Source organism: Zonotrichia albicollis, chromosome 8, assembly GCF_047830755.1.
Source record: "Zonotrichia albicollis isolate bZonAlb1 chromosome 8, bZonAlb1.hap1, whole genome shotgun sequence".
NCBI classification, from domain to species: domain Eukaryota; kingdom Metazoa; phylum Chordata; class Aves; order Passeriformes; family Passerellidae; genus Zonotrichia; species Zonotrichia albicollis.
The window spans coordinates 31,213,839-31,230,508 of NC_133826.1; the positions used below are offsets into that span (position 1 = coordinate 31,213,839).

The following is a 16,670-nucleotide window of genomic DNA, read 5'->3' on the forward strand; positions in this document are numbered from 1 at the left end:
CCGACACCCCCTTGTCACCCAGACCATGGCACTGGGGACCCTGTCCAGTCCTTAAACACCTCCCAGGGCAGCCCATTCCAGTGTCCAGCCACCCTTTCTGTGTAGAAATTCCTGTGAATGTCCAACCTGAACCTCCCCTAGCACAGCTTAAGGCTGTGTCTTCTTGTCCTCTCAAAAATAACGCGGGAGAAGAGGCCAAACCCCACCTGGTTACAATCTCCTTTCAGGCAGTGATAAGGTTACCCTTGAGCCTCCTTTTCTCCAGGCAAAACAACCCCAGCTCCCTCAGCCACTCCTCATCAGACTTGTGCTCCAAACCCTTCATCAGCCTCATAACCTTCTCTGGACATGCTCCAGCACTTCAACATCCTTCCTGAACTGAGGGGCCCTGAACCAGACACAGCAACCCAGAAGTGGCCTCACCGGTGCCAAGTCCAGGGGAAGAATCACTTCCCTAGTTGCGTTGGCCACATTATTTAATGAAAACTTCTCCCCACGCCAGGCACACAGGAGGCATTAGTTAGAGAAAGGTATTTATTCAGATCCCGCTGACACAAGCTCATTGGTAGAAGCGTGAGTGGAGCAGCTATTGGGGAATGTCCAAATTCCTGGTGGGAGAATGTCCAAGGGCTGGGTGGCAGGCTGCCCTCAGCACATGGCTCTTGGTCCCTGGTGGGTCTCCAGCAGCCTGCACTGGAGGCAGCTCCCCTTGCCAGGGGAATGCTGCACACGCAGCATGGTGGCAATGTCCAGGGGCAGCTCTGGTCCAGGTTACAACCACATACAGCCACAGGCATGGAGTCCCTCTGTGCTCCCACAGCAGCTCTTGCTGGGCCTGCAGCCCTGGGGGACACAGTAGGTTTTAGTCTCAGGCAGGCTGGAAGCACAGGAGAGATGGAGCTGGTGTTACCCACTCCAGTCCCAAGGGGTGTCCCCTCCCAGGAGCACCCCTGCCACCCAGGTGAGTTTTGAACAGGGTGCTGCGAGGGTCTCGCCCGGCCCCACCTCACAGATTGGCATCATATGCTGAGTTGGTGAAGGTGCCTGGCGCTCCCAGGTCACTGGAAGGCAAACACAAGGATGTCACCTTGGGGAGTGCAGGAGTGTGTGAAGGCCAGGAGTTAGCACAGCCCTGTCGGCCCCAGAGATGCTCCCGTAAAAAAACCAGCCTCACACAGGCAGATCTGGTTGTCAGCAGGGTGAACATAGGGCTGAGACAGTCACAGGGCAGAGCCCCCCTCCTGCAGAGCACAGCTCTCACCTGGTGTGTTTCAGGAGTTTCCTCTTCTCCTCTGATAGCAGCATTGAAATGGCCATGGGCGTAAAGCACATAGAAAAGAAATAACCAGATCTGTTTAGTGAAGGTCACAAGAAGCTGCAGCAGCAGCATCTGAAATTGAGCGGAGTTGAGCCGGCATGAGGTGGGGCTGCCTTAACAAGGATTTGCTGCCTTCTTCAGAGTGATGATGTTTATCTGGCTCTGCCCTCCAAACCTGGCTGCTGACATTTTTAGCTGGACCAACTGCCAAGGACCCAAACAACTCAGCAAATAAAACATGTGAATGGAGGCAGTCACACTGCTAAACACTTCTGATCACCCCAGCCTCCCCTGGGACTGTCACCACCTTGCCTGAGAGCCCCTGGCCAAAGCTAGAGTCGGTTGCAGGAAGCATTTCTGTACCTCTGTCACTGAGCCTCTTGGCAAGGAGGGCAATGAGTCCCCCAGAGAGCACAAGACCAGCTACTGCCAGGGCTGAGCCGCTGCTGTAAGCCAGGACTTGCTTTAGGAAGGCACCATCCTCTGAAACAAAGCCACAGAGCCACGTGTTGGAAAGTTGTCAGCACTTTGCAGCCCCTGGGAAGTCTCCCTCCACACATTCAAGATGTCCTTGGAGGAAAGCTGGAACTTCCACATGCTAGAGGAGCCGGGGTACCTGCACAGACAGGGGGATCCCTGGTCCAGTTCCCTGTGGCCTCACACTGGAGCACCTCTGCACCCATCCGAACAAACCCCTCCTCACAGGAAAAGATGCACGTGGAGTTGTAGGTGAAGTTCCCATGCACATGAGAGCAGCTCAGGTGGCCTCTGCTGGGGGGGGACAGCACTGGGCAGCTGATGGCTGCAGACAAAGCACAGCAGGAGCATCAGGAGGACAGGACTGATGGCAATGAGATGGGGTTATGTGGGCTGGCAAGCCAGGGCATAAACTGCCATAGGCCAGGGTGCTGGGGAGAGCACTCTGCTACAACAGATCCGTGTGAGATCACAGGATTTACCTTTGCAATGTGTGGAGTCCCCAGTCCAGGTCCCCAGGGCTGTGCACTCACGGCTCTCCAGCCCCTTCAGCACAAACCCCTTCTGGCAGGAGAAGGCACACCTGGAGCCAAAGGTGAAGTCCCCATGGACGTGGGAGCAGGCAGCCTGGCCCATCTTGGGGGTGGTCAGTGCTGAGCATTTGATGGCTGCAAGAGTAAAGAGAGAGGGACAGCTCAGAGAGGAGCCTGGGAGACCACACTGCTGGCACCAAGGGGCTGGGGACACATCATAGTGTCACCCCACACCCTGAGCTGTGGCAGCAGCTCTACCTTCACATCTTGTTGCATCCCCTGTCCAGGTCCCTGTGGCTGTGCACTTGCGACTGTCTGACCCCATCAGCACAAACCCCTTCTGGCAGGAGAACGCACACGTGGAGCCAAAGGTGAAGTCCCCATGGAGGTGGGAGCAGTTCAGCTCTCCCTTTTCTGGAGCTCTGAGCACTGGGCAGGTGACAGCTGCAAGGACAGAGAAACATTTTCAAGCTGAAATGCGGGTACTACAAGGCTAGATTGTTGAAAGAACAGGAACAAGAGGGTCCTCTAGTGAACATCCCTTGCTCAACACAAGGCCTGTGACACCTTGAGCAGCAGCAATACCTTCACAGTGTGATGTGTTCCCAGTCCAGGTCCCCAAGGCTGTGCACTCACGGCTCTGCAGCCCCACCAAGGCAAATCCTGTCTGGCAGGAGAAGGCACACACGGATCCATAGGTGAAGTCGCCATGGAGGTGGGAGCAGTGCATCTCCCCCTGGTCTGGAGCACTGAGCACTGGACAGGCAATTGCTGCAGGGCAAAAAGCACTCTTCAGGCAGAAGCTTGGGGACTATGAGGCTGAATTCTTGTGATGAGAGAACTAAAAAGAGAATATCCCAAGGTCTTCCCAAGGCCAGTGACAGCTTGAGCAGCAACTCTACCTTCACATCTTGTTGCATCCCCTGTCCAGATCCCCATGGCTGTGCACTCACGGCTCTCTGGCCCCTTCAGCACAAATCCTGTCTGGCAGGAGAAGGCACACGTGGAGCCAAAGGTGAAGTCCCCATGGAGGTGGGAGCAGTGCATCTCTCCTTTTTCTGAAGCACTGAGCAGTGGACAGGCAATTGCTGCAAGGACATAGAAACAGTTCAAGGAGGAGTCTGGGAACTACAAGGCTAAACTGTTTGGTCTGGGAGACTGGGGAAACCCTAGTGTCACCCCATGGCCAGTGACAGCCTGAGCTCCAGCAGCAGCTCTACCTTCACAGTGTGGCGTGCCCCCTGTCCAGGTCCCCATGGCTGTGCACTCTCGGCTCTCCGGCCCCTTCAGCACAAACCCTGTCTGGCAGGAGAAGGCACACGTGGAGCCAAAGGTGAAGTCCCCATGGATGTGGGAGCAGTTCAGCTCTCCCTGGTCTGGAGCTCTGAGCACTGGACAGGTAACGGCTGCAGGGGTGGAGAAGCACTTTGAGCAGGAGTCTGAGGACTACAAGGCTAAACTGTTGGAATGAAAGGACCAGGACACTGGTGACACAGAGGCCTGTGACACATTGAGCAGCAGCAATACCTTCACAGTGTGATGTGTTCCCAGTCCAGGTCCCCAAGGCTGTGCACTCTCGGCTCTGCAGCCCCACCAAGGCAAATCCCATCTGGCAGGAGAAGGCACACATGGATCCATAGGTGAAGTCCCCATGGAGATGGGAGCAGTGCATCTCTCCCTGGTCTGGAGCACTGAGCACTGGGCAGGCAATTGCTGCAGAGTGAAGAGGTACACATCAAGCAGCAGCTTGGGAACTGGGAGACTAAAATTCTGGGACCACGGGGCTGGGGAGCACCACAGTGTCACCCTAAGCCCAGTGACAGCTGGCACTCCAGCCACCGCTCTACCTTCACATCTTGCTGCATCCCCTGTCCAGGTCCCTGTGGCTGTGCACTCACGGCTCTCAGGCCCCTTCAGCACAAACCCCTTCTGGCAGGAGAACGCACACGTGGAGCCAAAGGTGAAGTCCCCATGGAGGTGGGAGCAGTTCAGCTCTCCCTTTTCTGGAGCTCTGAGCACTGGGCAGGTGACAGCTGCAATGGAGAGCAGAGCTCAGAGATGGGATAGATGAGGTTAAATCTAATAATTCAGGCTGGATCCAAATCAAATCTTACCCACACTCACCTCTTTGAAACTGTAGTTGGTGCAATGATTTTTCTGCCCTACAAGTGAATTCCTCAGGGGGACACAGTTGCTGCTCTGCCAGAGCCCCGTTTATCCCTTTCACTACCCTGGGCCAAAGCCCCTGGGAGGAAGGACCGCAGCTGCTGCAGTCCCATTCATCTCCCTCCCTTTACTGGAGCAGAGACCAGCCTCTGTCCTTGTCACAGTGACAGGAGGACAGCTTTGGGAGTGTAAAGCACTGCCATGGCTAAAGAGGTTGTATACCAGCCTCCCCTGCCTGTTCCCAGGGTGTGTTTTGCTGCATGCCAGGGTGATACCCAAAGTTTTCTGGGGTGAGTGGCTCTGCTGCCCGTGGGAGCACCAAAGGTCAGTGCCACCAGGGCATTACCACCACCCAGCCAGCTGAGACAGACTGCATTCACTGCATCTTCTGCTTTCAAACTGACACCAAGCACTTTCCTGGGTAGACTTTTCCTTTTGTAGCTATTTTACAGGCAATTCTGGTTTCCCAGTCCCCAGAGGTGCCTGTTGGTGAACATGCTGTGCAGGTGGGAGCAGCTGACCCAGCCCCTTTGGGGGCCAGCCAGCAATGGGCACACAATGGCTGCAGGCGAGCATGGGGCAGAGTTTGAGGCAGGACAGGCAGCCTTGCCCTCACAGTCCTTGCTGCACCACCAGCCTTGCTCTGCTTGTTTCTGGAGTAAGCCCAGCTGGCAATGCTTCCTAACATCATTTTGTTACCAGCACAGGCGACCAACTGACTCATCTGATTGTTTGCAATAAAACAAAAAATCAATCATATTACAGCCAGCAGGAAAAAAACAAGCTGGGAAAGCAAGCCTCTAGGAGCCTAAAAAGCCTGGAGCACACAGGCTCAGCCCAGCTTGTCAGTGGGGATTTTTGCAAAATTGGGAGCCATCTCCTGCCCTTGCCCTGCTGGAGATACTGGTTACAGAACAGTTGCGTCACATCCCCTTAGCTGCAGACAGTTTTGCTGGTCTCAGCTACCTAAGGTCCTGGGTTGGACCACAGGCGGCAGCAGCAGCAGCACTAACTTCAAGGCAGTTTTTTTTTTTTTTAAAGAATATATATACAAAGATGCTTCCCAGTCCCAGTTGTGTCCCACGTCTGCTTGACTCACCCCATCCTTGTGCAAGGCTGTAGGTGTACCACACAGCAGCACAAGAAAGGTGGAGCAAGACTCTTGCACCCCCAAAAAAGCCTGGCAGTTCTCTGGGATGCCTGGTGCCTGGCTGCAAACCCTCAAGCCACTGACAGGAAGACTTTCTCTGCCCCTGCAGAATAACATATCACAGCTTTCTCTCCTTTGTGGTTTCCTGCCACACTCTGTCCCACCCAGCTTAAATCTAAGCTCATTTCATGAGTCCTTATCCCTGTTCAAGGTGGCCCACCCCTGCCAGGATACACCCTTCCCCTGGCTGTGGGACAGAAGCCACTCTTTTCTCTTTCCCAAGATGCCAAATGCCTTCCCAAGGCAGATCAGGTGGGCTAGGGGAGAGGGACACTGCCACAGAGTTGACAGAGGAGCCAGGACACCATCCTGACCCCATGCTTGGTGCACACAGGGTGCTGATATCTGAGTGGGATTCAGGGCAGCAAACATGGGCACTGGGACAGCCAGGCAGAACAGGGCCTCACAGCTGCTCTGCCCATTGCAGCCTCCTCAGGGAATCCCACCCCATGATGCAGCACCAGGAGATGCTTCCACAGTAGGCAAGGGCGCAGCAACAGTTGTCTGAACAGCATTGGGCACATGGGGCTGGTTCCCCCAAAGCATCAATGCTGCAACCCTGAGACCCCCAACCCCTGCCAGGCCCTACCTGTGCAGGTGGGGATGTTTGCTGACCACTCCTGGGAAGGCAGGCACCGCAGCACGCCCGCCCCTCGCTGCTCAAATCCCTCGTGGCACCCAAACTCACAGGTGGAGTTGTAGCTGAAGTCTCCGTAGGGATGGCTGCAGTTCATGGGCACTCCCTTGGGCTCCAGCTTGGCACACTGCACAACTGGGAGAGACACGGTGCCACAGCCCATCAGGAGCACCGGAACCCTGCTTTGTCACCAGGGCTTGGACTCTCCAGCAGGGAAGGAGGGGTGGGGATGGATGTCTCACCATCTGTGCACTCAGGGCCGTGGAAGCCGGGGTAGCACTCGCAGCGGTAGCTCCCAATGGTCTCCACGCACTCGCCACGCTGGCTGCACAGGAAGGGCTGGCAGGAGGCTGCACGCACAGGGGGCGGTCATCAGGAGCTTGCTGACACCCTGCCAAGGTGCCCAGCCCACCCAACCCAGCTCCGGCCCGCAGTGCCCCTGCTCACCCCGGTAGCACAGCGCCTTCTTCTTCCGGTTGCAGGGCTCGTCGTTCCACTTGCCGGCCTGCTGCGGCCGCTGGATGTAGATCTCCACGCAGTCCTGGTTGGAGCGGCGGTTGTTGGGTTCCCCCTGTGCCCAGTTCTCTGCCTCCTTCGACAGCGTCTTCCCGGTGCCCACCCAGGTCCAGATGCCGCCCAGCTTGCGTATGCCGATCCAGTAGTAGCGCCCGTGGAAGGGCAGGCTCTTGTTGAGGTACTCGATCTCCTGCTGGTTCTGGATTGCCACCAGGTCGGTAAAGAAGGTCTGGCAGAAATTCCTGGCCTGCTCCCATGTGTAGTCCCCTTGGTCACTGTAGTGGTAGGTCCAGGCACCCACCTGCATCCACAGCACCATGCCTGGGAAAGAGGATGAGGTCTGGGATTGGTGCAGAAAGGATGGCAGCTGGGTCAGGGGTGGGATCCCTTGGGACATGAGGGTGGGCTAAGCCTGACATCGTGGCCAAGAGATGCCGGGGACAGGCTGGGTGAAAGGATTGGATGAAGGGGTGACTGTGGAAGAGAATGGGACTCCATGGGTACACAAAGACATGGCAGAAGGAGATGAGGACAGAGGGGGATGGCACAGGGACGAGGAAGGTGGAGGTGACAGGGTGAAGGCTGAGATGGGGCAGCACAGGATGAGGCAGGCAGAGCACAGGAGGCAGAAGAGCCCCAAGCAGTGATGCCAGCCCTCCTCCAACATAAGGATTGAAAGCTCAGCCTAGCGGCCCTCTTCCCCTGCCCACAAAAGCTTCCCAAAGAGGAAAGTCCCACTTCAAGATGGTTCCATAAACACAGTTCCTTCCTTGAGTGCAGATGTGTATACTTCAGTTTTCTTGCTTTACCCCGCTACGTGAGAGCCAGATTGGAGCAAGGCAGAGCAGCAAATATGCCCTCACCCCCAAAAGCATTTGGACCCCAACCTGCTCATCTGAGACAGAGATGGTCTAGAGTCTTGTAAAACTCAGTGTTGCAAAACAAGGTCTTTCAAAAACAAGCTCATATTATGGTCATACCCAGCAGCCAGGGTAAAGCCAGAAAGTAACTGGAACCCACACCCAGAAGTGAAAGGTACTTTGCTGAAACCCTGCTCTTATTTACAGCATTTCACACCACAACTTTATGCAATCAAAGGGTTTTAGCCACAGAAAGAAGCTTCCTCCATTCTCCCCAGGAGCAGCTATCTCCACAACTGCAGAAAGTGATGTGGGGATATCATATCTCCATCTGTGCAGAAAGGGAGATGAGGATCAAACTTTGCTCCAAACAACCAGCCTAGCTTACAGCCTAGCTGTATCTCAGGAGAGCATTTTATCACGCTGCAGTTGTGCAAAAATCCAGGCATTGCAGATGAGATGCAAATACACGTCTTCTAAAGTCTAATTAGGGCTGTACTTTGGTCCATTGTTATACAATTTTGTAAGTAATTTCCCATAATTTGTCTGGTTTTTCTTGTGAAAGAGCAAACTATCCTCTTTGTTCAATAGAACTGAAGCTGGGGAAAATGTGGTTCCCTCTTTACCTTTTGGGAATTTGGGCCTGCAGGACGGGAACTCAAGGCACCTTCTGGGAGCCTGCCCCATCCTCAGCTCCCACCAACCTCCTCCTGGCCCCTACTGCTGCCCAGCACGGCTCAAGGCTGCTACCCTCACACAGCCCATCCCCAAACTGAGAAGGACCAAAGTTTGACATCTGCTCCATGTCTGTCCTCCACATGTTCTCCTACCTCTTTCCTCCAGCTCCACCAGTTACACCCTCTCTATGGCACAGCTCATCTCCCTGGTGTTATGCTACTTGTCCCTGCCCCACCTGGTGCTGAGCCCCCAAATGAGTGCTGTTTTCCTGTGGTTTGACCCCTTGCTCCTGTGGCAGCCCTGATACCTCTTCCTAGAGTGGTGCTCAGCAGTTGAGGTGCCTTTGCCTTGTTGTTTTCTCTCAGAGCCAAATCTCAGCCTCCTCCTGACACTGCACTTACCTCATTTCTGTTCCTTAGCTCAGTCACTAAGGTTCTTAGGAAAATAATTCAGCTCACAGAGGTTTTCCAGGAACAGAGCAGGCACCAGTAGGTTTTGCTCTGTGCAATGCCAGTATGTGAAGGAAATACTCTACAGGCAGCAAAACCAAGTTAGTTGCTGTACTCCTGATGTCAATTAGCAGCTCTAATTCTGTGTGGTGCTGCCCCAGCTGTGCTATGAACCCTCACACCCATGGTGCTGTGACTCCCCAGCACGGGCATGGGTGTGGGCGGTGGGTAGAGCTGCCCTGCCCTTCCCCAGTTCGCAGTGCAGTTCACAGTACCAGGTGCCATGCTGCATTTGGGGAACCAAACATCCTGCAGGGACCTCAGCCATGGCCTGGCCCTTCCTGGGGGAGCACAGTCTGCCTGGAGGGAGCTGGCACAGGCAGGGCCAGCCCCCTCCTGGCCCAGAGGGATCCAGCCCTGGGGATGGGCCGCTGAGCCCCCAAAATAACAATGCTGCATTTCTCCAGTTTCTCAGACCTGCAGACTCCTTGGCAGCAGGGTCACACTGGGCTTACTGAGTGGATGGTGGGTGGCTTACCCCATGTGATGGCAGCGATGCCCAGGGAGGTGCCAGGAGAGCCCAGAGTCCGTGTCCTCCTGGCAGATTGCAGTCCCACAGCAGCGCGCTGAGAGAGAGGGAGACATGAGCGTGCACATCCCAAGGGGTTCACACCTGCACCCACACCGCTGCCAGGCAGTCCTGGCTCACACAAGGGCAGTCGCTCGTGGCACTGGCACGCAGGCACACACGGTGTCCTGTGTCCTGGAGCCCCTTCCTGCCCAGCCAGGGCTGGCACCTACCTCTGCAGTGCCCTGTGTGCCTGGCAGTGTCCCGTGAGCCTGGGGTCACTCGGGCAGGGTGTCCCCGGGCCAGCGTGCATGTGTCCCACAGCCCCCAGCTGTGGCTCCTGTCAGTGCCTGCCCACAGCCCTGCCCTCCCCTGATCCCCTTGTCCAGGCACACCCTCAGCCATGCCCGAGGAAAGGAGCAGTCCTTACCATGTTGGTGCCGCGGCTGCCCCGTGCCCAGCCCGCAGCGGCTGTCCCTCGGTGGGCAGTGCTGCTCACGCTTCCTCCGAGCCTGCAGCTCCCTGCCCCCGGCCTCTTCCCCTCCCATCCCAGCCCCGCTGCCAGCCCACATCCTGCCCCACACCCCCGCCCTCCCCTTCCCTCTCTAGCCCCAAGAAACCCTTCTCTGAGCCCGGGGCTGGAGGCAAACAGTGGGGTCAGCACTGGCCACAGTCCTCATGGACCTAGCTTGGCAGCAGCCCCATGGCATGGGAGCTGGCTGCATCCCCGCTGCCATGGGGACATGACAGCCACAGGAATGACCCACAACAAGCCAGGATTGCCCAAGCACCTCAGAAGGAGAAGGGCCCCCTGAAAAGTGTTCATGCCCAGAGCACCAAGACCTCTCTGACCCACTGTGTCCATGTGGCAGCACCCACGCTGGTGGAGGAGAGAGGAGGCTGAGGTGTGATGAGGTCCCTCGGGGGCTGAGTTGGACAGTGGCTCACCACCTCTCAGCTCTATGCCAGACACTCTCCTCACATGCAGGTGTTTTGCTCTGGCTGTGAATCTTCATATACCATTTATAAACACTTACACAATGTATTTTCTGTCTTTGCCTTTAAGTCTTTATGAGAAAGGTCCAGGAATATGCCAGAGGAACTTCCCCCTGACTTATTAACATCCTTTAGGAACTTCCACCAGTGTTTCAGGAACATGTCTAATTGTGTCCACCGCCCCTTGGATCATTATAATAATTATAAATAGTTTCTTACCCTGTCCTGCTCGTAAGTAGAATTGCCTTGGCCGGGTTTTCTACAGAAATTACTCTGCTCACTTCCAGCTAAAGCCAAACAAGAGCCATGCAGGTCACATGCATTTTCCAGTTCCAAAGAAATTGATGCTGCTCCACCAGGACATTCTAGACAAAAGGAGGAACCCATTCCACAAGAGCCATAACCCAGTACAATTATTTTATCATTGGCCAATATAAATGAACCTTGTTTCCTGTCTCTGGATCTCTTCCTTGAAAAATGTTTTAATGCAGTTGTTTCTTTCTATGGAATTGCTGAGTCTGTATACCCAGTAATTCAGGAACACTTGATTTCTAGCAGCTCCTCTGCCAAGAGTGGTCAGTTATGGGAAGGGAAGGAGCAGCCAGGCAGGCAGAAAGGCTGAGGGGCAGCTGCTGGGGAGGAGACCAGCACCAAGTGCTGAGGGTCACCTGGCAGGGTGGGAGCTGCCCCTCCTACTGGTGAGAGACTGCTGGGACTCAGAGGGATGTTCATGGGTACACAGCCCCAGGGCAGGGCAGGCTGTGCCCCTGCCAGTTTCACTTCTGCTGGAACCCAACATGGCAGGGCAGAGCGGTAGAAAAAAATACTCCCACCTTTATTTTTGTAACTACAAATAGTTGTTGGTATTGCTTTAAAAATGGAATCAAGGTGTCTGAGATGCAGAGGCTGTTGCTGCTGCGAAGACAGAAAATGACCAAGTTCGAGCTCTGTGTGGAGGCAGGTGCCCCATGCCTGGGTTCAGAGAGGCAGTCCTACATGGCAGAATGGATACTTGGCAGGATGGAGGCTTGCTTGGCAGGTAGTGGAAAAAAGTACACATGGTAGAGGGGAGAGAAGACCCGAATCAGCTCTGCTGGCAGCTGGTTAATCACCAGGAGCCCTTTCACATCTCTGGTTATTTCCAAGGCTGGCTTCCCTGGAAGGGATTCAGGGTGCTGCAGAGCACATGCTCCTGCTGGATTCCTGCTGCTCTGCTCACCAAGGAAGGGGCTGAACAGTGTGGGGGTTTCCCAGGTGTCAGGATGGTGCATCCTGTCCCCCAGCCATCCCTCTGAGGATACGAGGCAAGCTGCCAGCCAGGGGTTTGCTCAGCACGGGCTCAAGGGAGCAGGTACAAAGACCCTTTCCTGTGTCACCCCTGCCCTGTCCCTCCAGACCCAGGCACTGGCATGTTGAAGCGCCTCCTTTGCTGTGCCCCGGTGCTGAGCAGCCCTCGGGGCGATGCTCTCAGCGCCCCGGAGCCGTGCCGCAGGCTCTGCCCCTGGGGAAGGGCACGGCCGCGCGTTGTTTGGGGCAGAGGCTCCCGCCCCAGGCTGGCACAGCGTGTTCCCCTCCTTGTGCAATGTGCCCGCAAACCGCAGAGGAACCGAGTCACCCGACACGGCCCGGCGGCTCGGCTGCTGCCCGCGATACAGCGGGCACCTTCCTGGGAGCCCCAGGGCTCACCAGCCCCTGCAGGCACTCGATCCCGCCCGGCAGGGCTCTGCGGTGCTGCCGGCCAGGACACACACGCCTGGGCGCAGCCCCGCCGCTGCCATCCCTCCGTTCTTCCCTGGGGACACGGGTGGCTCTCCCTGAGGCTTTAGAGGCATCTCCTGATCGCGGGCAGGACATCCCTTCCACCACAGGTCCCCAGAACGTTTGACCCAAAGGCCGGCCCTGAGCTGCAGAGTGCCTTTGGGCAAGTCTGCCAGCGCACAGCTCCAGCAGCCGGAGCCTCCTCCTCCACCCTTTTATCCGTTGCTGCCCCGCCTCAAGCAGCACCTGATAAAATCTTTCTCACAATTTGAAAGCCTTTGGACACCGGGAGACGCATTAAGGGTGCTACCCTGGCTTGGAGGGACTGAGATGATCGCAAGGATTAGCCGGGACCAGAAGTCCAGGGGCAGGTACCCCGTAGCCCGCACCCACAGGGACCTTGAGGCACTGGGACAGCCCTGGCTGTGGGATATAGGCGTAGTTTTGGGCAAATCGCTCCTGCCCACCCTATCCAGACCCTCTCAGAGATGTTTGTTTGACCTCAGCTGTAGGACAGTTCTCTGCCTCCTCCCTTTCATTGTGAAGCTGGTGCTGGAGAGCCTTTTCACTGGGCATCACTGTCACACGGGTATCCCTGCCCGTGCTGCCTGCCGGCTCCCTGGCACCTGGCACCAGCCACATGTGCACGGCACTGATAAGGGTTTGCCAAACAGGATGCCTGGGGCACAGATAACACCGACATTATCTCACTGCTTGAGTGACAGGGAGTAAACAAGTGACTCTGCCCACCCGGGGAATCCCAGGCGGCACCTCTGCCCTGCCAGCGAGCTGGGGCACAGGGTGGGCACAGACTGCTGGGGTGCAGCTGCAGGGATGTGCCACATCCAGGGGCAGCCCTGCGTGACAGCCAAACCACTCAGCCTACAGCTCCTAGGAACTGTGATTGCCCTGCTTCTGCCCTGCCTGGCTCTCCATGGCACTGTGCATCCCTGGAATGCTGAGACAAGCCACTGCTTACCTGGCCCTGCCCCAGCAGAACCCATCCTCCTGGCAGGACAGTGGGACCAGCCACACTGGCTGGTGTGGGGGCAGCCCAGGCACAGGAGGCACTGGCAGCCAATGAACCAGGCCACCCTCACCTTGGACACCACCAGTGCTTTTGTAGCATGTCTGGTTTAATGCAGAGATTTCAACCTTCTCCCATCTCACATAGCAAACCCAGAGCCAGATTCCTCTGCCTGTCACCTCTGTCACCTGCTGTGTACTATTGCATCACCTGCTGTGGGCTATTGCCGGCTCCCCTCCCTGGGCAGCAGATGAACTCAGCACCAAGAGGTGTGTCACTAGCCAGGGCCAGCCCCTGCACAGCAAAAGACATCCTCTCCTTGGGCCAGGAACTGCTGTGGCATCTCCTCCAGCTGTGCCCAGCTGTGCTTCACCCGAGACAGAAGCAACCTGAGGACATTCTTCCCCTTCTGGCAGGCCAAGGCTGAGCTTTCTTCTTCTAAATGTTCCTCTTTCTTTCTCACCTCCCTGCTTCAGCACACAGCCTGTCTGGCTTGGCTGCTGCCAGTGATGCAGCAGACACTCTCCTAGGTGATGATTTCTCCTCTGGGATCTTGGTTACCTTTCTGCTCAAAGGAGTTATTGTGTTGGCTATTTGGATTAGTGATCTATTATCTGCAGATGGGGCACTCACTGGCACAACATGTTTTAAAGTCTTTTTTTTATGTAGAGCTGCAAAGTGCCCTGTCTGCACTGCCCCAGCTGCTGCAAACCGCTGGGCTCTGCCGAATGCAGCATCCCTTGGTGTGTGACCCCAGGGACAGGGGAGCCCTGTCTGAGTCGCTGCCTCTGTAGCCATCCAGCGCTCCATGCACAGGGTGGGTGGCCCTTGCTGGAGCTGGCTCTTCCTAAGAGTCCTGACTTCTGGGGCAAACCCCTGCAAGGAAGAAACAAAAGCTAAAACAATGAGGGGAGGGCTGTTCCTAGCCACTTGCTGTCACCTTTGAAATTAATTCTTACTCCTGTGACCTCTTGCTGCACTGCTTTAAGAGCAAGATGGTCATAGACAACAATTTAACAGGGCTTCATCCACGGGCAGAGGGGTACAAGATCCTTCACATCTAAGGAGCAGAAGCAAAACGTCTTTTCTCCACTTTTCTGACAGGAAATGGCAAGGCAACATAGGCAGTGCTTTCCTAGCTTCTTTTTATTTTTATTTACCCTTAAGGAAAAGGACTATTTTGCAGAGAGGCATCTTGGGAGGACTCACTGGCCCGACAGGAGGTGAGGCAGGACATTCTACCCCTACCCACCCCTGCTGCCCTGTGCGACTCAGGCGGCCCAGCCCCGTACCGGCACCGTACCTGGCTTCTCAGGGCAGGGCGCAGCTCCCTGGCCTGCCCGGCTCCGGCCCTCCTCTGCTGCCTCCGCGGCTGTCACACCATCGTCACACGAAGGCTTCCCGCTGCTCTGCAAGGCCTGGAATCCCGCTTTTGCCCCCCAGGCCCGGAGGCCCTCGGGCAGAGGCGCGGGGCCGGGAGCAGCGTCCTCCCCGAGGGACAGCGGCGCGGGCAGCGTGCGGGGCTGTGCAGGCCGCGGCCCCGCTCCCGTGTGCCGCGGCGGTGCCGGGCCCGAACCGTGGGGGTGCCGGGGGCCGCTGTGCCGCGTCCATTGGCCCGCGGGCCGTTGCTCTCCACGATGAGACGGAGAAGGCCTGCGCCAGGGAAGTCCATGATGACCACCCCCCAGCGCACGGGCTGCCCGGCCCGGCGCCACAGGTGCTGGCAGCAGCGGGGGTTCACAAAGCGGGCCACCTCCTCTGGGCAGGTGAAGAGCCCGTTGCCGGAGCAGAAGGTGAGGTACATGGTGCTGGGGTCTCCGCCGGCCGCCTTCTCCAGGTGCCGCCGCACCCGGGCCCACTTGCGCTCCAGCGAGAGCACGTTCCAGGCGTCGCTGATGCTCAGCTGCTCGTAGGGGATGCCCAGCACCTCCCGCGCCAGCGCCTCCAGCACCACTATCTTCCCGCGCACCTGGCCCAACGTGGGCACCTCCTCCCGGCACCACACGCAGCCCTGTCCCTCTTCCAGCAGGCAGCGGTGCAGCTGGGCAGCGAAGCCTGGCCGGGAGAAGATGGGCAGCTCCTCCTTGATGCGCATAAGCACGGCCTCGCCGGGGTGGGCGCGGAGGAAGCGCAGGGTGCGGCGCAGGACGCCGCGCAGGCTGGCCCGCTGGAAGGTGCAGAGATGGTAGATGCGGAGCTCCCCCCGCGACAGCTTGCAGCGCACATCCAGGAAGCGGATGCCGGCCGCCAGCTGGGCCTCCAGGCCCCAGCTCTGGCACCGCAGGCGCCGGCCACCGAACAGGCTGAGGGAGTCGTGGGTGCCAGGGATGGAGAGGTGGGAGAGGGGCAGGGCGTCGGGGAGCCCTGCCATCCAGTCAGGGCAGCAGGCTGCCGGCTGGGGCACACAGTCGAAGGCAGCGCTGCGCCGAGACCATGTTTCCATGCCGCTGGGAGAGCGGGCACCTCGGCACCTGGCTGGCCCCCCAGAGCCCTGCTGTGGAGGAGAAGCAGACCATGAGCGGTGGGAGCATGCATCCCGATCTCACTCTCCCAGTGGCATCCCCACCGTACTATAAAACCCTAGAACACACCATACCCTATGACCACATGCGCCTCATATACTTTGCTGCCTGTACTTTTGTCACACTGTACTGTTCTCCTGCCACTCTCAAGCACCCGTCCCAGTACCCCTGAGCCCTGGTACGCCCCAGCCTCCCCCTCATTCACGCACCTGGGTTTGCCTGTGGCTGTGGAGCAGAGCCCAATGAGCAGGGCACGGCCGTGGGTGCCGGCGGCACACTGGCAGGTGGAGCGGGATGCCAGCCATTAACCCGGTGACTGTCATGACGCGCGTCCTGCCTTGCAAATGGCACGTGCACCTGGGATTCATCCTCAGCCCTCGGCCAAGGAGCGCACTTGACAGACACACCAGGCTGGAAAACCACCTGGCTGATCCCGACAGCAGCCATTCAGGCCTCTGCACCTCCCTCCCCAGGAATCAGGACAAACGGGATCGTGGTGCCGCGGGGCCCCTTGATGCTGCCCACGGGAATGGCTGTGCACAGCTGCGGGGTGCCTGCATGCCTGCTCCAGAGCTGTGTCCCGGTGGGACCCGGACTGCCCCGGTGAGGATTGGCGTCGTCCCTATCAGAGAGACAAAGCACAGAAAGTGTCCGGAGCGGGGGTCTGCGCTTGCCAGCACATCCCAAGACCTGCTCAGCGAGAGTTCCTAAGGAAATGGGCTTCATCTCCTTGCTCTTCAGGCACCAGGGACTGTTTCACAGTGGAGTCACTGCAAGGCTGCCCGGCGGGGAGTGACCCACCTCCTGCCCAGGGGACAGAGCTGCCGAGCACCCCGGCCGGCAGCACGTGCTGAGCACAGCGGGCTTTGGAGAGGAGCCGCCGCACAGGTCACAGTCCCTCCGAGCATCCCTCCAGCTCGCATCCCCTCCGCCTGAGCGGGGTGGGCACAGGGAT

The 16,670-nt window shown here is 57.6% G+C and overlaps 2 protein-coding genes across 5 annotated transcripts; both read right to left on the minus strand.

The window, feature by feature from the left end:
- Window positions 1-474: 474 nt before the first annotated feature.
- Window positions 475-14,532, minus strand: LOC141729885 (P-selectin-like). 3 transcript variants are annotated; one of them, XM_074546518.1, is made up of 17 exons: window positions 9,843-9,929; window positions 9,383-9,470; window positions 6,789-7,178; window positions 6,584-6,691; window positions 6,294-6,476; window positions 4,176-4,361; window positions 3,856-4,041; window positions 3,549-3,734; window positions 3,231-3,416; window positions 2,914-3,099; window positions 2,587-2,772; window positions 2,278-2,463; window positions 1,935-2,120; window positions 1,682-1,801; window positions 1,262-1,292; window positions 1,006-1,061; window positions 475-843 (listed from the first exon to the last, which is right to left on the minus strand). In XM_074546518.1, exons 1-16 carry the CDS (start codon window positions 9,843-9,845, stop codon window positions 1,007-1,009), a joined length of 2,466 nt encoding a protein of 821 aa, XP_074402619.1. In that variant the 5' UTR covers window positions 9,846-9,929; the 3' UTR covers window positions 475-843; window position 1,006. The 3 variants fall into 3 exon arrangements, with proteins under 3 accessions (XP_074402619.1, XP_074402620.1, XP_074402621.1); XM_074546519.1 differs by having other exon boundaries at window positions 475-877; XM_074546520.1 differs by lacking the exon at window positions 9,843-9,929 and adding an exon at window positions 14,497-14,532 and having other exon boundaries at window positions 475-1,061.
- Window positions 14,108-16,620, minus strand: LOC141729886 (1-phosphatidylinositol phosphodiesterase-like). Of its 2 annotated transcripts, none has more exons than XM_074546528.1 (2): window positions 15,925-16,620; window positions 14,108-15,684 (listed from the first exon to the last, which is right to left on the minus strand). In XM_074546528.1, the coding sequence occupies exons 1-2, from the start codon at window positions 16,081-16,083 to the stop codon at window positions 14,569-14,571; spliced, it is 1,275 nt and encodes a 424-aa protein (XP_074402629.1). In that variant the 5' UTR covers window positions 16,084-16,620; the 3' UTR covers window positions 14,108-14,568. The 2 variants fall into 2 exon arrangements, with proteins under 2 accessions (XP_074402629.1, XP_074402628.1); XM_074546527.1 differs by having other exon boundaries at window positions 14,108-15,687.
- Window positions 16,621-16,670: the final 50 nt, after the last annotated feature.